The 17,214-nt window shown below is 37.5% G+C and overlaps 1 protein-coding gene across 1 annotated transcript in view; it reads right to left on the reverse strand.

Annotated features, from left to right (window-relative positions):
• The window catches only part of PREX2 (phosphatidylinositol-3,4,5-trisphosphate dependent Rac exchange factor 2), a 221,736-nt gene that overhangs the window by 121,593 nt on the left and 82,929 nt on the right, over window positions 1-17,214 (reverse strand). The window contains exons 9-14 of the mRNA XM_016152975.2: window positions 15,620-15,769; window positions 12,375-12,519; window positions 8,543-8,643; window positions 4,192-4,295; window positions 3,459-3,508; window positions 775-850 (exon numbers count right to left, since the gene is read on the reverse strand). Of these exons, the coding sequence (XP_016008461.2) occupies window positions 775-850; window positions 3,459-3,508; window positions 4,192-4,295; window positions 8,543-8,643; window positions 12,375-12,519; window positions 15,620-15,769 (626 nt within the window). The remainder of the gene's footprint in view (window positions 1-774; window positions 851-3,458; window positions 3,509-4,191; window positions 4,296-8,542; window positions 8,644-12,374; window positions 12,520-15,619; window positions 15,770-17,214) is intronic.

The raw sequence follows: 17,214 nt of genomic DNA on the forward strand, positions 1-17,214 counted from the left end.
TCTGTTAAAGTGGATATCAGTTTTCTTAGCCTTTTCTTTAATCAAGGGAAAACATTTGATCATTTATTAGTTGACTAATACAATAAAACATTTAAATAAATGTATATTTGTATTGGCTTGGTACCCAGATTAGCAAATACCATTTTCTCGATACCAGCTCTCAGCTCCCGCATTCAAAGAAGCAGAATAATAATGACGACAAATTTTATACCTTCTTATTTATTTTTAATTTATATATTTATTAATGTACCTTCCTATTTAAAATGTACGCAGATGGTTATTACAGTTCATATTATCAAAATACAATTATTATCTAACAGAAAAAGGCATAGAAAGATTAGAATAACTTGCTAGGATTAATAAACAGATACTTTAAAACAAATTAGGGAGTAAAACATGCAAAAAAATTTAGTATATGCCATTGCTACTCTTCAGTGATATTCAAATTAAGCTTCATTTTTTGATCTAAGTATCTCAGTCGATAATTTTAAAATAGAAATAATCTCTTCCTGAAAGACAACATAATATAAAAATCAAGCCTGAAGACTCCAAAGTCAGATAGATTTTCTAGATTCAAATCCTAACTGTGCTTCCTATTACTTGTAGGAATTGGTTAAGTTATTTCACTGTACCTCATCTGCAGGTGGAAATAATAATAATTATTATTAATAATAATAATAATAATAATAATAATAATAATAAAAGACCTAAATCACATGCTTTAAGTTAAAACCACAAAGAATGCGACTCGGCAACTTCTATTTGTCTATTTACCTGTGCAATTAGCCAGTCGATTAGTTTGTTGGCCATGACTACAGATTTGTAGGTCCTTAAATGGTAATCTTTATCTCTATAAAGAAAAAAGAAACCATAAATGTTAAGGAAGAAGATAAGTGAGCACAGAAAAACATTTCATTTAATCTTAGTGTGAAACAGGAAGTCTATTCAATATAATCTGAATCGACTGTCCACATTATGTGTAAATAAGAGAGGGTTGCAAGATCTGTAAAACACCTGAAAATTCTATCAGCTCACAGCAGAAAAGACTCACAATGACACCAAAACAGATATTTCTTCTTTCACATGTTCTTATATCCAGAAGATCGTTACTGCCATATTACCTGGTAATAACTTAGCAAAAAAATATGGTTTTCATTAATCAAAAAAATAATAATATAGATATTTTTTCCCTTTAAATAAAGATAGGATTCCATGAAAAGTCTCCTCAAAATGTAGATAACAAAGCAATTTTTTTAGTTTTTCACTTCTGAATTCTCCAGGAAGGCTGGATTTGCACTGCAGGGTGATTGGCTTGGCTGGGCTGTAGGGCAAGGATGGAGGCCTGTCCCGAAGGAAATACACTGAGATTTTGTCATTCATTTCGTCACAATGACACCACATCCCCAGGGAATAAAGGTAATCCACTGGTCCCATATCAGACTCTCCTTTCAACAGACTATTCAGATCTGAGAAATCATTCAAAGTTTAGTTAGATAGCAACAAAGTGCCTATGATCAGGACGGGGCCGCAAAGGCAAAAAATCTATCATTCATTTAGTTTGCCGGCCTGGATCAAAAGGGAATGAGAAAATGACAGTCTTTTCAAAATCCAAATTATAAACAACTGGAAGTGATAATTACTAGCTATATTCACAGTTCTCTAGCCTCTGTCAGTAATTTACAATTAATTTTCACATCATTTTATCCACTTGCATAAAGAACTCCCTGAAAGAAAATTTTTGAGATTTCAATAATACATGTACTAGGTTAGCCAATAATCAACAGCAAATTTTTAAAATCTTTTTAAATCTATCTGCCTGTTTCTGATACCTCATTGCCTCTTTCATCTTGATTCCCATAAACACTACTAGGAAGAAAAAGAGAAATCTATTCTCGATCATATGTGGGTCTGTGGGTTCTTACCCAAGTAATTTTTCTTTTCATAAGCTGAGTTCACATATATTAAAAGCATGATTATCATACATTCCACCTGTTTTATGAGGTTTTTTCACCATAAATTTTCCCTTGACAATTTATAATTGATTGTCATTTCTAGCCAAAGAACAATTCCTTCTTATCAGCTCTTACAGAGTGTGACTTTCTTGATAAGAAATCCCATCTGGCTAACATATATTTTCAGAGCATATTTTCTTATATATAAACTCTACACACACACAGGTGATATGAAAAAAATTTAACTGTTATTACTTTCTAGTAGTTTAGCAGAATAACTTAAATACCACTTGCTATTGATTTAAGGAAACATCTTTTATTATTAAGTTATCCAAAATATTGGCAGGGTTTTGTGCCAGAGAACCAACAAATATAGGTTCTTTTTGCCTCTTTTTATTTTGTGAAGCCTGCTTGTGAAAGCGGATAGGGCATGTTCAGGAGTAAAGGGTAAGATTCTGTTTTCCCCTCCAGGACCTGCAGTGTGTTCTCTGTGAAACGTTGGTGGGCGTTCCAACGTACTTAAACAGCAACTTCTGAAAATTTTTTTTTTCCTAAGCTCTGCCTTTCCTTGGAATTGAAAATTAGACTGAAAAATTGAAAAGCTGTACATCAAACATTTAGATTCTATAGCCACAGATGAAAAGCCTGTTTATTCATTTTGAAAATAGTACATCCATTTTTTTGTTCTCTTGAAAAATACATTTTAGTCAATAAACTTCTAATGATATCTGGCCATTTGAAATTAGTTTACCATTACATTACATTCTATCACTTAGTGTATATTTCAAAGTACAATAACACTCCTGGTAATCTCCTCCACTAGTAATCAGAATGTAAAACTCAGTTTTCCGCTGTCTTGCTAAAAAGATAAACTGAAAATTAAGCCTGATTCCTCTTCAAAATAGAAGGCATATCTCTTCAGAAGGAAAAACATGATAGAGAAAAAAATTATTACACTTATTAACTCCAAAGTGATTCTTAATTTGCAAGTACAAAATCTTTTCTTTGCATAAAAGACCATTAGAAGGATATATTATGAAATCAAATACACATCCAAGATTTTGTTATATGATTTAATTCAAAAATTAATATATCAGTAATTATAATAGTAAATATTTATAGTAAACAGTATCTCTAAATCCTTTCCTAGTCAGCTATTATTTATTAAATATTAACTGAATGTGGATAATTTCATTATCAAATCTATAAGTTACTGTGAATTAATGGCAAATACTTTTAGAAATCAGAATAAAAAGAGTGGGAAAAAACTGTATAATTACAGCCTCAGAAAATTTAGGAATATTTTAAGTTAAACTGTTTCTTAATCTTAAAGTAAATTTTAAAGTAAACCTTAAGTAGCCTTAAAAAGTAAAATTTCATATCTTGAACAAAAAACAAAACAAAACAAAACAAAATAAATCAACAAGTTCCAACTGGATAATATTACCTAACATGGAATATAAATATTTCCATTTAATTCACACAGCACTTAGAAACCATACTCACCTGATCACTGGAGTAAACAGGCTATGAAGGCGGCAATATAATCTTACACCCTATTATAAAATAAAGACATATCAAAAGTAAGGACAATCAAAGAAAAGGACACATCAACAAAAGTCTGAAATGAATATGTTCACTGTCGACATTCAGGAATCATCACACGATCTCAACCGATTTAAAAGTTATTCACATATTACTACAACATAAAGATGATATGACTTAAGTCATTAAAAACGGGATTAAACTGTGCTATGAATTTGTCATATGCATGTGACATACATATACAAAGGGTTTTTTTAAATACTTTTCTTAAAAATATAAAATATCGAGATATAATACAAACAGAAAACAAATTTATGCAGTAATACATCATACTGCTGGTTTATTACATGGCAATAATAATTTTGTCAAGTATACAAATAAACACATTATATTAATTTTATATATTTGTATTTTTTTAAGTTTATTCACATGTCATGACCACTCGTTCCTACATGTGATAACATTTTCATAGAACATAACCTTCTGAGTGACACGATTGTATTATTTTCATTCAGAGCTAGACAAAAGAATGAAAAAAAAGTAATCTAACATTAGAATTCTTGGAACAGCAAGAAGAAAATGAAAGACTTGCTTACACTGGAAGAATTTTTAAGTCTCTCAACACCATGCATCTTGCTAAAGTATGACAACATGAATTCTGCTATTGATAAAAGGTTGTAGGAAAAGCTGTTACCTTTGAAATGACATCTTGCATTTCATTTCTCGGATAAAATGTCCCATCATCATAGCGAAATCTATATAACATCTGTTCTGGTTTGAACTGATGTTTATCAGTAACTAAGAACATAGGAATGATATATTAAAATACTGACAATCTAAAAAATGGCAGACAAAAATGAATACATTTATGAAATACATATTCCCAAATACTGAAACTTGTAGTTTTATCTCAAACTTTTGTTTTCCTAACACAGTAATCCTAGTCGAGACAGTAAGATTCATAACAAAAATTTTTTAATATAATTCATTTACAAATTCCTTATAATGACCTAAGAACTAAATTGAGGTTAGCAATATTTGGCTAGCATATTATATGTAACTGTGTGTAGGGTATTTATTTTTACATAAATATGAATTTGTGTTTTCTATTTCTTTACAATGCCAAAAAAGTCAAGTAAAAAATATCCTTCGAAGGGCAGATATTCCAATTAGTAAGTTATGATTTGAGTCTCAGCCCAGGAAGTGAATTTTAACATTTATCTGTTTTATTCCACTGTAATTAGGCCAAGACCACACATAAACAAACCTTGAGCATTCATCCTGTGTTTAGATCTCTGGAGTGGATTACATAATTTCAATATCTAACTGATTCCAAAATTTAACAGTTTTCTTACACTCAGAAATACTTTCTTACATGTCACTTAATTTTTTCCTTTCCTCAGTAGAAAATGAGAGTGGTCATCCTTCACTTGCAACCTTAGAATAAGACTTTCACACTCATAAAGCCCCCTATTAAATTTCCCCTAACTTTTCTTTTTTCCAGGAGGAGTCACTTTAAAGACAGTCTAATTAAAAAAAAAAAAAATGACTGTTCTAGAAAGGAAAAATCTCAAATAAAAGCTCAAAGAGTTTACATTTTTAAGTCTTAGGTTTTCTTTACAGGAAATTCAACACCTGCAGAAGGGATAATTTGCTGCATTGAGCTCCGTTTTCATGATCAGATTGAAGACTTTGACCTTTACTTTTTGCTAAAATTGTTGAAGGGGGAGAAAAAGCTGTCAGAATAAAATCTCATGAATTATGTTTGGTGAATCCAGAAAAAAAAAAGCCCAAAGACTTGTAAAACACACACAAACACGTGAAGTTTCAACTATTTTACCCCAACCCATCCACACCACATGCATGGCTCAGAGCCATCAAACTGAGACAGGATTGCTGCCAAAAAGTAAACAAAACAAAACAAAAAGATAGACAGCACAGCCTTTTGGCATCCTTTTACCAGAGTAAGCCAAAAAAAAGCACGTGTGGAAAAAAAAAAAAATCGAGAGAAATATTTTGAAATCCTATGGCATTTTTCAAGACCAGTTATTTATTTATCCTATGCAATCTACCTATTCCCATTTTTATCCCTTTTAAGGGTCACTGAAATAAATGATCGTCTTGACATTCCAAAATTCAGGGCAACATTGGGCCCAAATGTCTCTTGAGACAATAAAACAAGTGGCAGTAGAACCTATTCAAAATGAAGTGCTTAGCCGTAAGGCAAACTCCTGTGACTCCGATAATTAACATCGGTTAAATCTGCATCTCTTAAGCTGCTGCCTTGGAAAAAAAGAATGAAAAGGGTTCTACTTGGAATCTACTCACTCAACTGCTCGAACATGGAAAATGGGTTTATTAACTGATGAGAATTCATTTCCTCTTGTGAGAAAGGTTGTGTGATGCCATTTTTAAATGACTGTGTAATGTTACCACGGATGTACTGGGAAACGTTTAACAACTGGCTACACAGGTGGTAGGGGAGAAGGAACTAATTTGTTGCGTCTGCCACATTTCTGTGGTATAGAAACTCCCATCCTGGCCAGTTTCAGGCTACTATAATAAAGGCACTGAACACAGGAATGAGCCGAACATATTTTTTAGTTTTTTCATCATATAGAAATAATAGATATAAATAACACCAAGAACAGAGCTAATAATAAATTGCAGTAAAATAATTCGAAGGTGATGAGTTTCAAGAATGTATTATCTTCATTTGTAATTTATATACTTACATGTTTATATCACTTACATTTTTAATGATGTGCTTAACTAGCTTGCAAATTAAAAAAAAAAAATTAATGACTAGCTCTCGAGTTTTTAAGGGGCCAACTTTAGCACACCTCTCTCTCTCTCTCATGAGGTCTCTACAGTCTCGCGTAGGCATTTATAATGTAAATAGTAGTGCCAGACAAGTAGAACATTATCAGCATATCACAGAAAATGCATCTGCTGCTTCAACTTAAGAATTCCAAGGTTCTATAGCAAAGTTCTGCCTCTGCTGAAATTCTCAACAGTATTTTCAATGTGAATAATAGCAAAAGTAGTCAACCTTTTTTTTTTTCTTTTTTGCTTGTTTCCCTTAAAACAGATGGTCCATTCAACTTTATTTTAGGAATTCTATTTTCACTGAAATGCAGCTGGAACCCCATACTAATGAAACTAGTATGTTTGGCTCATAGTTCTTCATTCTAATAAAGTTATTAATGTGAAATTGCATAATAGTTCTCTTACCCACAGTTTGGGAAAATCTGTTAATTCTGTACACTTAAAAAAAAAAAAAAAAAAGATTATTCTAGCAACGAAAATCCTTTGTGCCAAATCTGACCAAACCCTGAGAACAGTAATGGCACAGGCCACGAAAATCAAACTCTGAAGAACAGAACAGTATTGATAGAGGGCACCTGGTGCTACATTTCTCAGAAAAAGTGTTCATCAGGTTATAAACATCATTGTTCAAAAGATTTCAATCCTCCTAAGTTAAATAATCAAAGGGTTCTTGCATTTGATACTTCAAAATAAGTCTGAATCCAGAATTTATCCACTGCTTCCTTTTCAAAATTGTGTTGTCGGAGAAAAGTGGCTGGTTAGGAGGCAGGAGAGATCAACTGATTAGGAGTGAAGTCCTTCCATTCAGATACCCCTTCCAAGCAAACAAATCTTATGCTGTCGGTCTATATTTTTGTCTTCTTAGAGGAAGAGAAAGGAATTCCAGGAGATTCTTATCTGGACAGACAGTGGTCTATTACACCCGCGGCACTCCGAGGTGGGGAAAATTGGGAGGATCTAGTTTGTTTTCGCCACAGTCTAATTTAGAAAATAACGGATATCAAAATTCCAGAACCGGAAATTCATTTTTATTCATCATTTCCTGTCCTGTTCTCCTCTCCCACGTTGTGCATTAGACATTCTTGCCTCATTGTCATTGCTTTCTGGCTTTTTGTTTGTTATTTGTTATCGATGTTTTGAGGAACGTGACAACTCTCTCGAAATGGTCCCCACATCTGTCTCTCACTCTCACTACCCTGAGCTTTACACACATATCTTCAACCCTTTGCCGGGCGCTTCCCCCAAGGATGTCTCTCTCACACCCAATCCGCAGCAAATCCTTTATCTTCTCCCCAACCTGCTCCTCCTCCTGAACGAACTCTTTCTGTCATCCAGATAGAAAGCTCAGGATCATCTGACCTCGCTCTTCATCCTTCCTCTCTCACATCCAAATAGTTATCAAATACACTGTTTCGGCTTCACCAGAACCCCTCACGTGGGCCACTCTCATCATGCCCATGGACACCGCCCCGGTGACGCCCTCGTCCTCGCACTCCTGGGGAAGGAATGGGCTTCCCAATGCAGGCAGCTCTCTGCAGAGTCTCACTTCCCCATGCTAGGCCCTACTTCGCTGCATCTGTTGGCTCTAAAACCAAGTCTGGTCAAGCTCCTCTGCTTAAGAGTGTCCATCAGCTCCGCACCTCCTTGAATAAACCCAACACACCACAGCCAGAGAGCTAACGTCTTCTGGGATCAGGTGTTTGCCTACCTTTCTCATTCCACCCCTCCCAATATATTCCTCATGAAGTATATTGTCTTGCCGCAGGAGAGACTCTGTGCTAGTTCCTGAAGAGGCCACCATGAACTTCCCCGCTCCTGTGCCCAAGTGCCACACATTATTCCTCGGGCTGGAATGTCCTTCTGCCCTTCTGTCCCCGCCAGAGTTCTAGTCATTCTGTAACATCCAATGTTGATCCCCGTCCCCTCACGAAGCATCCGAAACGCTCCAGTCAGAACTCACCATCTCTTCCTCCACAGCGCTTACCGTATTTCTAATTCTTGCCCGTGTTCTAGTTGTTCATTTTAAAGGTAGCAAATACCACCATAAACCCACATTCCCCGAAACACAGTTTTACATATATTAGGCACTCAAAAGCGTTGTTGAACAAACATAAGCATCTTATAATGTGAAGAATTATTATAAACTAAACAGATCGTTTAATTAAAATACATGCACTTTCCGGCTAAATAGATTAAATAAGTCATACAATAATTACCATGGTGGATGATTCCATTTTCTAATAATGCTTGTCCCAAATGAACACCTTCTTCAGGCCTATGAATCTCGCCAATTTCCAACAACCAGGATACAAATTCACTAAAACAGAAATCCAATGAAAAAGTTAAATAGTTAATTTTCTCCCCAGGAAGTCTATCTACACCATGTATTTATCAGGCAGATATGAAAGAAATCTCAAAATACAAAGGGACATTTACAGTGCATTTTGGCACATATTTTATCATATGTAAAGTTCAGTTTTTAAATTGACTCTTTTCTACAAAACTCATGTCCATATACATTCAGATTTACCTAAACTATACTTAGTAATTATGTAAATTGTTGAGACCTCCAATAATCACAAAGAAATTTTACAGGAGCTTCTTTAATTAAGAGGTCATTATCTACATAAAGGCAAATTGGGACTAAAAAAAAACCAGATCCTAAAGATAACTAATGGAAGGAATCTCATTGCTTGGTTTTTAAATCAAATCCTAATCTAGGTCATACCATGAATGAATTTTGCATATGTAATTAAAATCCCAAGTCAGTTCACTTTAAAATATGTAAATTATCCCCACAGGCATGACTCAGCAAGTTGAGCTCTTCGAAGCAGAGGCTTTTCCCAGTCCGGTGGCACAAAAGGAAGTGAGGAAAACCTAAAGCTTGAGAAAGAGTCAGTGCACCACTGCTGCGTTTGAAGACAGAGGGACCACGCAGCAAGGAATGCAGGCATCTTCTAGCCGGGGGCATGACCTTGGCCAACAGCGAGCAGGTCCTCATTCTTACAAGGACAAAGGACTAAATTCTACAAACAACCTGAGTGTGCTTAGAAATGCATTCTTCCTCACAGTCTCAAGATAAGAGCCCGAGCCAGCCCAGCCCACACTGGATTGTGACCTTGGGAGAGCCTCCAAGCACACAACCCAGTCCAGAACAAGTTCATCAGCGAGTGTTGTTTCGGGCCGCTAGGTAGGCAGCAATTCGTTTTGCAGCAATAGAAAAATCAATACGCACGAAAAGACGGAAACGTTTTACTACGTTTTTTTTTTTTTTTCGAAGCTTAAAATTACTTGGTAAATTCATTGTTGCATCTAAACTGTCATCCTTAAGGAATATTCCAGCACAAAACCAGCCATCAGAGCTGTCTACCATACACATCTGCTGTGGAGGTGAAAGGCCTAAGAGGATTACAGTTTACATCTTTCTCCTTTTCAGGAAGGGATGGGGCGAGCAGCCCCGGGCATCATAGATAAGAAGAATGATGTTTTGTATCACTTAGAAGCACCCCAGCTCAGCTGTATATGTTTTTTTTAAGGTCATGTGATATCATTAAAAGAATGCTAAATACAGAGACATTTCGCAAGGAAAATTTTATCACCCATCTGTTATAAAAATCTAGCATTTGACTTTTTATATAAACTAATGAATATATTTTAGAATGGTTTTATTTTTTTCCCACAGAGGCCAGAGAAGCAAAGCTATGGAAAGTGTCAGGAAATTACTTTTCCATTTATTTCAAAACCAAAAGCAACACATATGGCGAAAGTCAAATAGCCAAGGAATATGGAATTCTAAATATGGGCGTCTGGTCTAAAAAGTACATTTTAAGGCAGGAGACACTGATAAAGTGCTTTTTATCCCTCTATTAAATAAGAGCCATGCAAGAAAGAAAAAAATAAAACAAGTCAGGTGAAATACAGTGTAGCCGTTAAGATCAAGTACTTTGGAAAAAGAACCTGAATTCAAGCCCCGTTTCTGTTTCTAACAGCTGTGCAATATTGGATTAGTAAATTTAGCTCTCTAAACCTCAGTTTTCCCCTTTATAACACAGAAATAATAATAAGCACATTAGCCTCATAGTGCTGTCACAGGATTCAATGAGCTGATAAAGGTCAGGAAGCCAGCACGGAGCCTGGCACATTGTGAATCCTTATTAATGTCAGCAGTTGACAAGAGGGTGGAAATGGCCGGTACATAGCCAAAGCCCAATGCTACATTCTGACGTCAGCAGATTCGTAAATGCGTCCAACGCAAATGAGGAGAACACATTGTCAGTTATGCTATAAATTAGGAGAATAGTGGGAACAGGGTAAGGGGTAGGAAAGGAAGTTAATGAGTGGCTTTATTGTGGGACCTACTCAGGTAACAAAAATATCCCGGCGACACTCTGCACAAGGACCGTGATGCCTTCGGAAATCATCTTGAACTTGGGCTGTGCGGAAGACAGAGAGGCTGTTATGGAAAAAGCCGCCATTAACACAGCCAGTATTCACTGAGTCTCTCCTCCGTATCAGGTGCTCTGGGGAATGCTTTGCGGGTCCTTGCAGCTAACGAGCCCGACAGCCATAGGCGACATTGTGGGTAAAAGGTTAATAACACCCTCTGTCCTTCAAAAAGAAGTTAACCCAGGGTTAACTTTCTGGCTGTTTAACTAGAAACCTGATGAAGGCAGGGTGTCAGCTCCTTAGTAGGCAGCCTTGCTTCTGGTAAAAATGACCCCGATGGCTAAATCGCATACTCACAATACCTGGGGAGAAGCCATAATTTGAGGTGACTCTTTTGTAAGTGGACATGTCCCTGTGGGGACCTTGGAAGTTATACCCATGAGGGCGTTACAACAAATAGTGTCTTCTTCGCCACATGGGGCTTTTAAGCCAAGGTGGGCTCACACCTGCTCTTTCTTGCACAGAAGCCATCGCGTGGGGGACCACTGTCACTAGCGACACTAGCTCACGGGCAGCCGTGTGGCCTGCTGTGCGGACCACGCCCACCGGAAGAAGAGACTTCACCTGCCCTGTAAGCACATGGGCTTCCTGGCCCATCTTCTTCTAATAGGTCTGGGAGCCGGTGTGGCCATGGTGATTTTGTGTGCCTGCAGAGGTCATTAAGAAGAACACTGGGTAGTTATTACCACTGCACTGCAATCATCTTCGCTTTTAGACAGGAAAGGGAAATTTAACTTTCTGAAATCTCTCAACTAGCCAGTGGCAGCAATAAATCTGAATGGAGACCATGAGGTTTGGGCTTTGAACTACTAACTACCCCAGTCTACTTTTATTGAGTCGACATCAACATTTACTAGCTATATGAACTTGACCACGTTAAACTCCCTGATCCCTGCTTTCTGAATCCTTACAAAATGTAAGTATGTATTCGAGGAGAAGTAATGCACACGAAGAAGCCAGCCCACAGCCCGGCCTATGTACCTGAGGCAGCCACCCTTCCCTGAGGTCCTGCCTGCTCAACCCAGCAGGGACTCCCATGTGCAGCTGCCTGCAGAAACCCAAGGACACAGGCCATCTGTGCTAGACACCCAAATGACCTTCCCCCACCCAGCCCCACCTGTCGATCTGCATGTGGCCCCTCACATGACCCACTGTCACATTCTCCATCTCTAGCCTTCATCCCGAGCCCAGGTGTCAAAATTCTGAATTAATTGGTAGCTTAGACCATGTGTCTTCAGTTCTCTGGTCTTCTCTGACCTTGTACTCATGATCTTGCCAGACCCTGTCCCTTACAGGCAAACTCGCCCACCTGCCTGCGAGCCTCTGCCTGACCCCAGCTTCTGCTCCGCCCTTGGCATGTGGTAAATCAGAAATTATGGAAGTCATAAGTGAATGGATGGATGCTTTAAGTTTTTCGATCATGATTCCTGTCTATATACATTTCTTCACCCCACTATGGTCCTGGAAATATTGATAGTAAATACATATTCAAAAATCCTTGGGAGAATTTTTTTTAAAGAAAAACAAGTAATTAATGGAAAGTTAACATTTGAGATAGTGAAAATACAAAAGAAATATATGCACCCAGACTACCAACCCTACCTTCCGAGAAAGCATTTAGGGAACGTAGTCAGTTTTCTTTTTCTGTCTTTGATCAGATTTCCTTGTTTGCACATCATTTTGTAAAGTTTCTCGCCCTGTTCAGAGATCATCACCCAGGTATCTTGCTCCATTCCTAATTTTAAACCTGCCGAAAATGAAACAAAGGACAGGTAAGTGGAAGCGTCTCTTCATTCAGTCATGCCCTCATTAAACACACAGTTATTGCACGTCTTCCACGTGCTGGGGGCTACGAGTACACGATAGGGCCCTGGTTTTTCAAGAAGCTCATGGGAAGCTTCTTGAAAGACAGTCAAAGCAAGATGTCCAGGGCCATACGGCACCTCTGTGCACACTGTCTCAGAGGCACGTGGTTTCGCCAGTGGAGGAAGAGCAGCTAGCTGTACCTCAGACCCTAGGGACCCCTTTGTAAGGCTGGGTCAGTACAGTTGAACGCAGTGGCCCTGTAGACAGCCTTGGAGGAAAAACTGTGATACAATGGCGGCATCTTCAGAGTGTTCAGAAGTGTTCAGAAAGGCTTCACAGAAGGGCCCAAGTACAAACAGAATTCCAGAGAGAGAGAGAAAGTATGCACACGAGCTAAGAGAGGTGCCGCAGCACAGAGACACAAAGCCACGGGTTTCAGGTGGGAGGACCAGAGACGCACAGTAGGTTGGGCAGGGTCCTTGCTCACCGTTAGTTTCCACGACTTCATTCCTTAGGAATGAGGGGTGGGGGAGCTGGGTGGAGGATGGGGGGAGGAAGCATCTAAGTGTTTTAACCAGGAGGAGGGGCAGGCAGAATAGTACAGGAAAGGAAGTCTTGTAGCTTTGGAGACTAAGCTCAGAGGACAAACCGAAAAGGGGAGGGTCTAAGAAGAAGGAGACTATTAGGAGGGCACAGCCTGAGCTCAGGCCAGCTCACGCCTGTGTGGGGAGTAGCAGGGGCCACAGGGCAAAGAGAGTGAAGTTGAGAAATGCCTAGGAGGTGGTATTGAGAGGACGCAGTGCCAGGTTAATCATAGGCGTGAAGGCAAGAGAAGAAATCAGGATGTTTTCTAGGCCTTTGACATGAGAACTGAATGGGGAATGGGAGTCACAGTGGGCAACGGGTTTCAAGTAAGGAGGAGCCCAGCGCTGAGCAGGTCGACTTTGGATGTTCAGGTTAAATTCAGGGGTCAGTGGAATACATGAGTATAATGCTCAAGAGAAAGGACAGGGCCAAACATAAAGACTGAGAAGTTGGCAGTGCAAAAGTAGACATTAATCTGGTGGGCACGGAAAACTCAAGCACAAAATCTAGTTTGGAGAACAGTGCCAAAGCCGAAATCCTGCGAACAACGATGCTTAATCAATGGACGGCACTCATGAAGAACTGTTGCAGAAGAAGAAATACTTGAATTTTTTTGGTTTCCTAGCTACAAAATTTCTTACTAAAATGTTATTTCACAATGTAGGAGGCATTAACATTTGTCAGTAATAGTGAACAATCCATTAATAGAGCCTTTTACTATAAACAGATTTACAGAAAGTCCTTCCTTCCTTCCTTCCTTCCTTCCTTCCTTCCTTCCTTCCTTCCTTCCTTCCTTCCTTCCTTCCTTCCTCGTTTTGGGTATATCAATATGCATAGCCATTCTTTAAAAATAAAAAATTCAATTTGATGAAAACTTCAATTTACCTTTTAATTAATTTGCTATATCCGAAATGATTGCTAGATTCAACAAAATTTAAGAGTCGGGTATGCAGTCATAATCTTTGTCTTAAAAATTCCTATCTGATTCTTCATCCAACATTAATCAAAGGAGCAAGTATTTGAAAATACTTTGGAAATTCTTACACACTGTGTACTACGGATATTTTAATCAAGATGGAAAATCTGTACATTCTTCAAGGGAAAATATCTGAAGATGGAAAGATAGCCTTGCTGTGTTTCAAAATGTCATCGCCAATGAGCTGTTTTGTTCCTAGGTCTCTGGGAAAAGCAATAAACACTGTGGCATTTCTTAACAATTATTTGGTAAAGATACTAGTAGTAATACCAGCACTTCTATTTCCTAGCTAAATTACAGAAATATGCTTATTTGCAGATAAACTTCACACAATGGAATACTACCGACCAACTACCTCCCACAAACGTTGCTGAAAACATGAAGCAAATTTGAGCCAGACCACCCCATTTGAACAAGCTTTTTATTATGTTATATTACATCACATTCAATGGCATTGTAACGATTCTTAAATGCTAACACAGACACACATAAACACATATACATATATATATATGTGTGTGTGTGTGTGTAGGTGTGTGTATGTATGTATGTGTGTATGTATATGTGTGTATATATATACACACATATATACACATACATATATATACATATATATACATATATATACACATATATACATGTGTGTATGTATGTGTGTACACACACACACACACACACACACACACACACATCTCTCCAAAGTGCCTTATTCTATAATTAGGACACAAACATATTTGGCCTAGGAATTTTCATGTACTCTTAAATACAGAGAACAATTGTTGTAGGCCCTACAACACTGCCTACTATTGAAGCTTGTCTTTTAAAGAAAACTCTGTGATGATGCTTTAGAAATGGTAAGGGTAAAGTGTAAAGAAAATTGAACACATTTTAAACCCAGTGAAACTGTCTGCTGTAGCCTGAATGTTTATATCTCCCCAAAATTCACATGTTGAAACCTAGCACTCGATGTAATGGCTGGGGAGGGCTTTGGGAAGTGATTAGGTCATGAGGGTGGGGCCCTCACAAATTGGATTGGTGCCTTTAAATGAGACCCCAGAGAGCTGTCTTGCTCCTTCCGCCACGTGAGGACACAGTGAGAAGACAGCCATCCATGGACCAGGAAACAGCCTTTCTAAGGCTTCCCAGCCTTTGGAATTGTGAGACATAGATTTCTGTTGTTTATAAGCCATGCAGTCTATGAAGTTTATTATAGCATCCTGAAGAGACTAAGACACTATTTAAAAGACACTGCCAGTCACGATATAGTCATTTTGCTAACTACATAAGGTTATTCTTTTATTCTAGCAAGTAACAATATTGGAAGCATTCAAAAAGAATTTTAGCACGGGGCTTACAGCCCACAGAAAATTCAAGCGACTATCATACACCTTTTTACTTTCTCATAAATTTTGCCCATTTTCTACTTTCCTGCTAAATTAGAACGTTCACGAGGTAGAACATGCCCGATGCATGTACCCACCTTTTCGCCGTTCTCGTTCTTTCAAAATAGCTTCGAACCATTCATGCTTCTCTTCGGGTGTTTTTGCCATACACACAAACCATTTATTTTTTGCTGTGTTATGTATCTTCCATCCATTAACAACAATGTGTCCGCTGCTATGGAAGTCAGCTGGAAATTAATGGGCAAAGATAAACGAATCAATGTTATACTTATCAATGCAATCATTCAATTCATGAAAGTTCCCAAACCATTAAACTCTTCCAAATATCTTGACTTTATATTTATATATATATAAACATATATATTTATATATATATAAACATAAAAATAAAAAAATGTATAAATGTTTATATATTGAATGTTTCTAACTCATAACATTAATGCATTAGTGAAATTAAACTCCCAAACTAATTAACATTCTTTTCCTCTATGTTCAAAAATATTGTTAAAGTTCCTAAAGTAATAAAAGAACTTTTGAGTAATTTTCATATCAATAATCAAGTATTCATGGTGTCAAATTCATTTTGCCTTTCTAATATTCCTTTGAAATATTATTCTAGGTTTCAAAGATCAACTATATTCCCACAGAACAATTTTCAATTACTGAATGAACCACACAATAAGATTCAGACCAAGTGAATGGAACATAATAGGAGCGCATTTACCTAATCCGTAACAAACGGAAATGTACAAACCTCCCTCCACTATCACTGCACTCAGGTGAAAAGTACACACGGTCTTTAAAGCCACATCATTACATATAACTGCCATGAGTAGAAACTCAAAAAAAAAAAAAAAAAAAAAAAACCTTCGAGTATGAATTCACATTTATTATCTTTTCCTAGGTCTCAATAAAATTTTTTCTCAACTGTCATGCTGGATTTGAATGTCAACAGCAAACGTTCCACGTTAGCTCTCTGCCTGACAGCTGGTGGAGAGCAGCGATGTTTCTCGTAACCAGCCTTTACTGGCATGACGGTCTGCAAGGCCGATTCCAAGATGGGAAAACAGATGACAAAGGCCTGAATCAGCATCCGAACCAATCGAAGTGACACTGTTATTTGTCTTCCCTGAGAGTCACCATGCCATAGTGGCGGGTAGACAGGAGCTGAGCCACACAGCGTTGAGGGTGGTTTACAAAAATGGCTTCATGGTATGGTACCTGTTTGTTTGTTTTTTTCTCAAATGATCTACTTCATTTGGTAAGTTCTGAGTAGAGGCAGGCATGGTTGCCGCTTATTCTCTCATAATCTGATCCCCATACACTTTTTAGTTCCAAAACATCCTACGCTAGATGTGATCAGGCTTAACTATTTCAAGGATGCAGTATCAAACGATGCTGCGGAGTTGTAGGGTCTTTAAAAGTTCCATGTTCCATTTGAACAAGGATAGGATTATATTTTATTTTAGTCTGTATTATATACATATATATATTTGTCTGTATTATATGTGTATATGCCATAATCCCATTCATACTCAATAATAATTTCTGAAAATATAGAGATTCAAACTGGCAGAGGATTTTCTGACCCATAAAGAAATTAGTTTGTTTTCAAAAGGAAGTTTTGTACATTTCTTCTTGCCTTTACATTTTTAATTCACGTTCACATCCT

The sequence above is a fragment of the Rousettus aegyptiacus genome, unplaced genomic scaffold (assembly GCF_014176215.1).
Source record: "Rousettus aegyptiacus isolate mRouAeg1 unplaced genomic scaffold, mRouAeg1.p scaffold_m13_p_15, whole genome shotgun sequence".
NCBI lineage: Eukaryota > Metazoa > Chordata > Mammalia > Chiroptera > Pteropodidae > Rousettus > Rousettus aegyptiacus.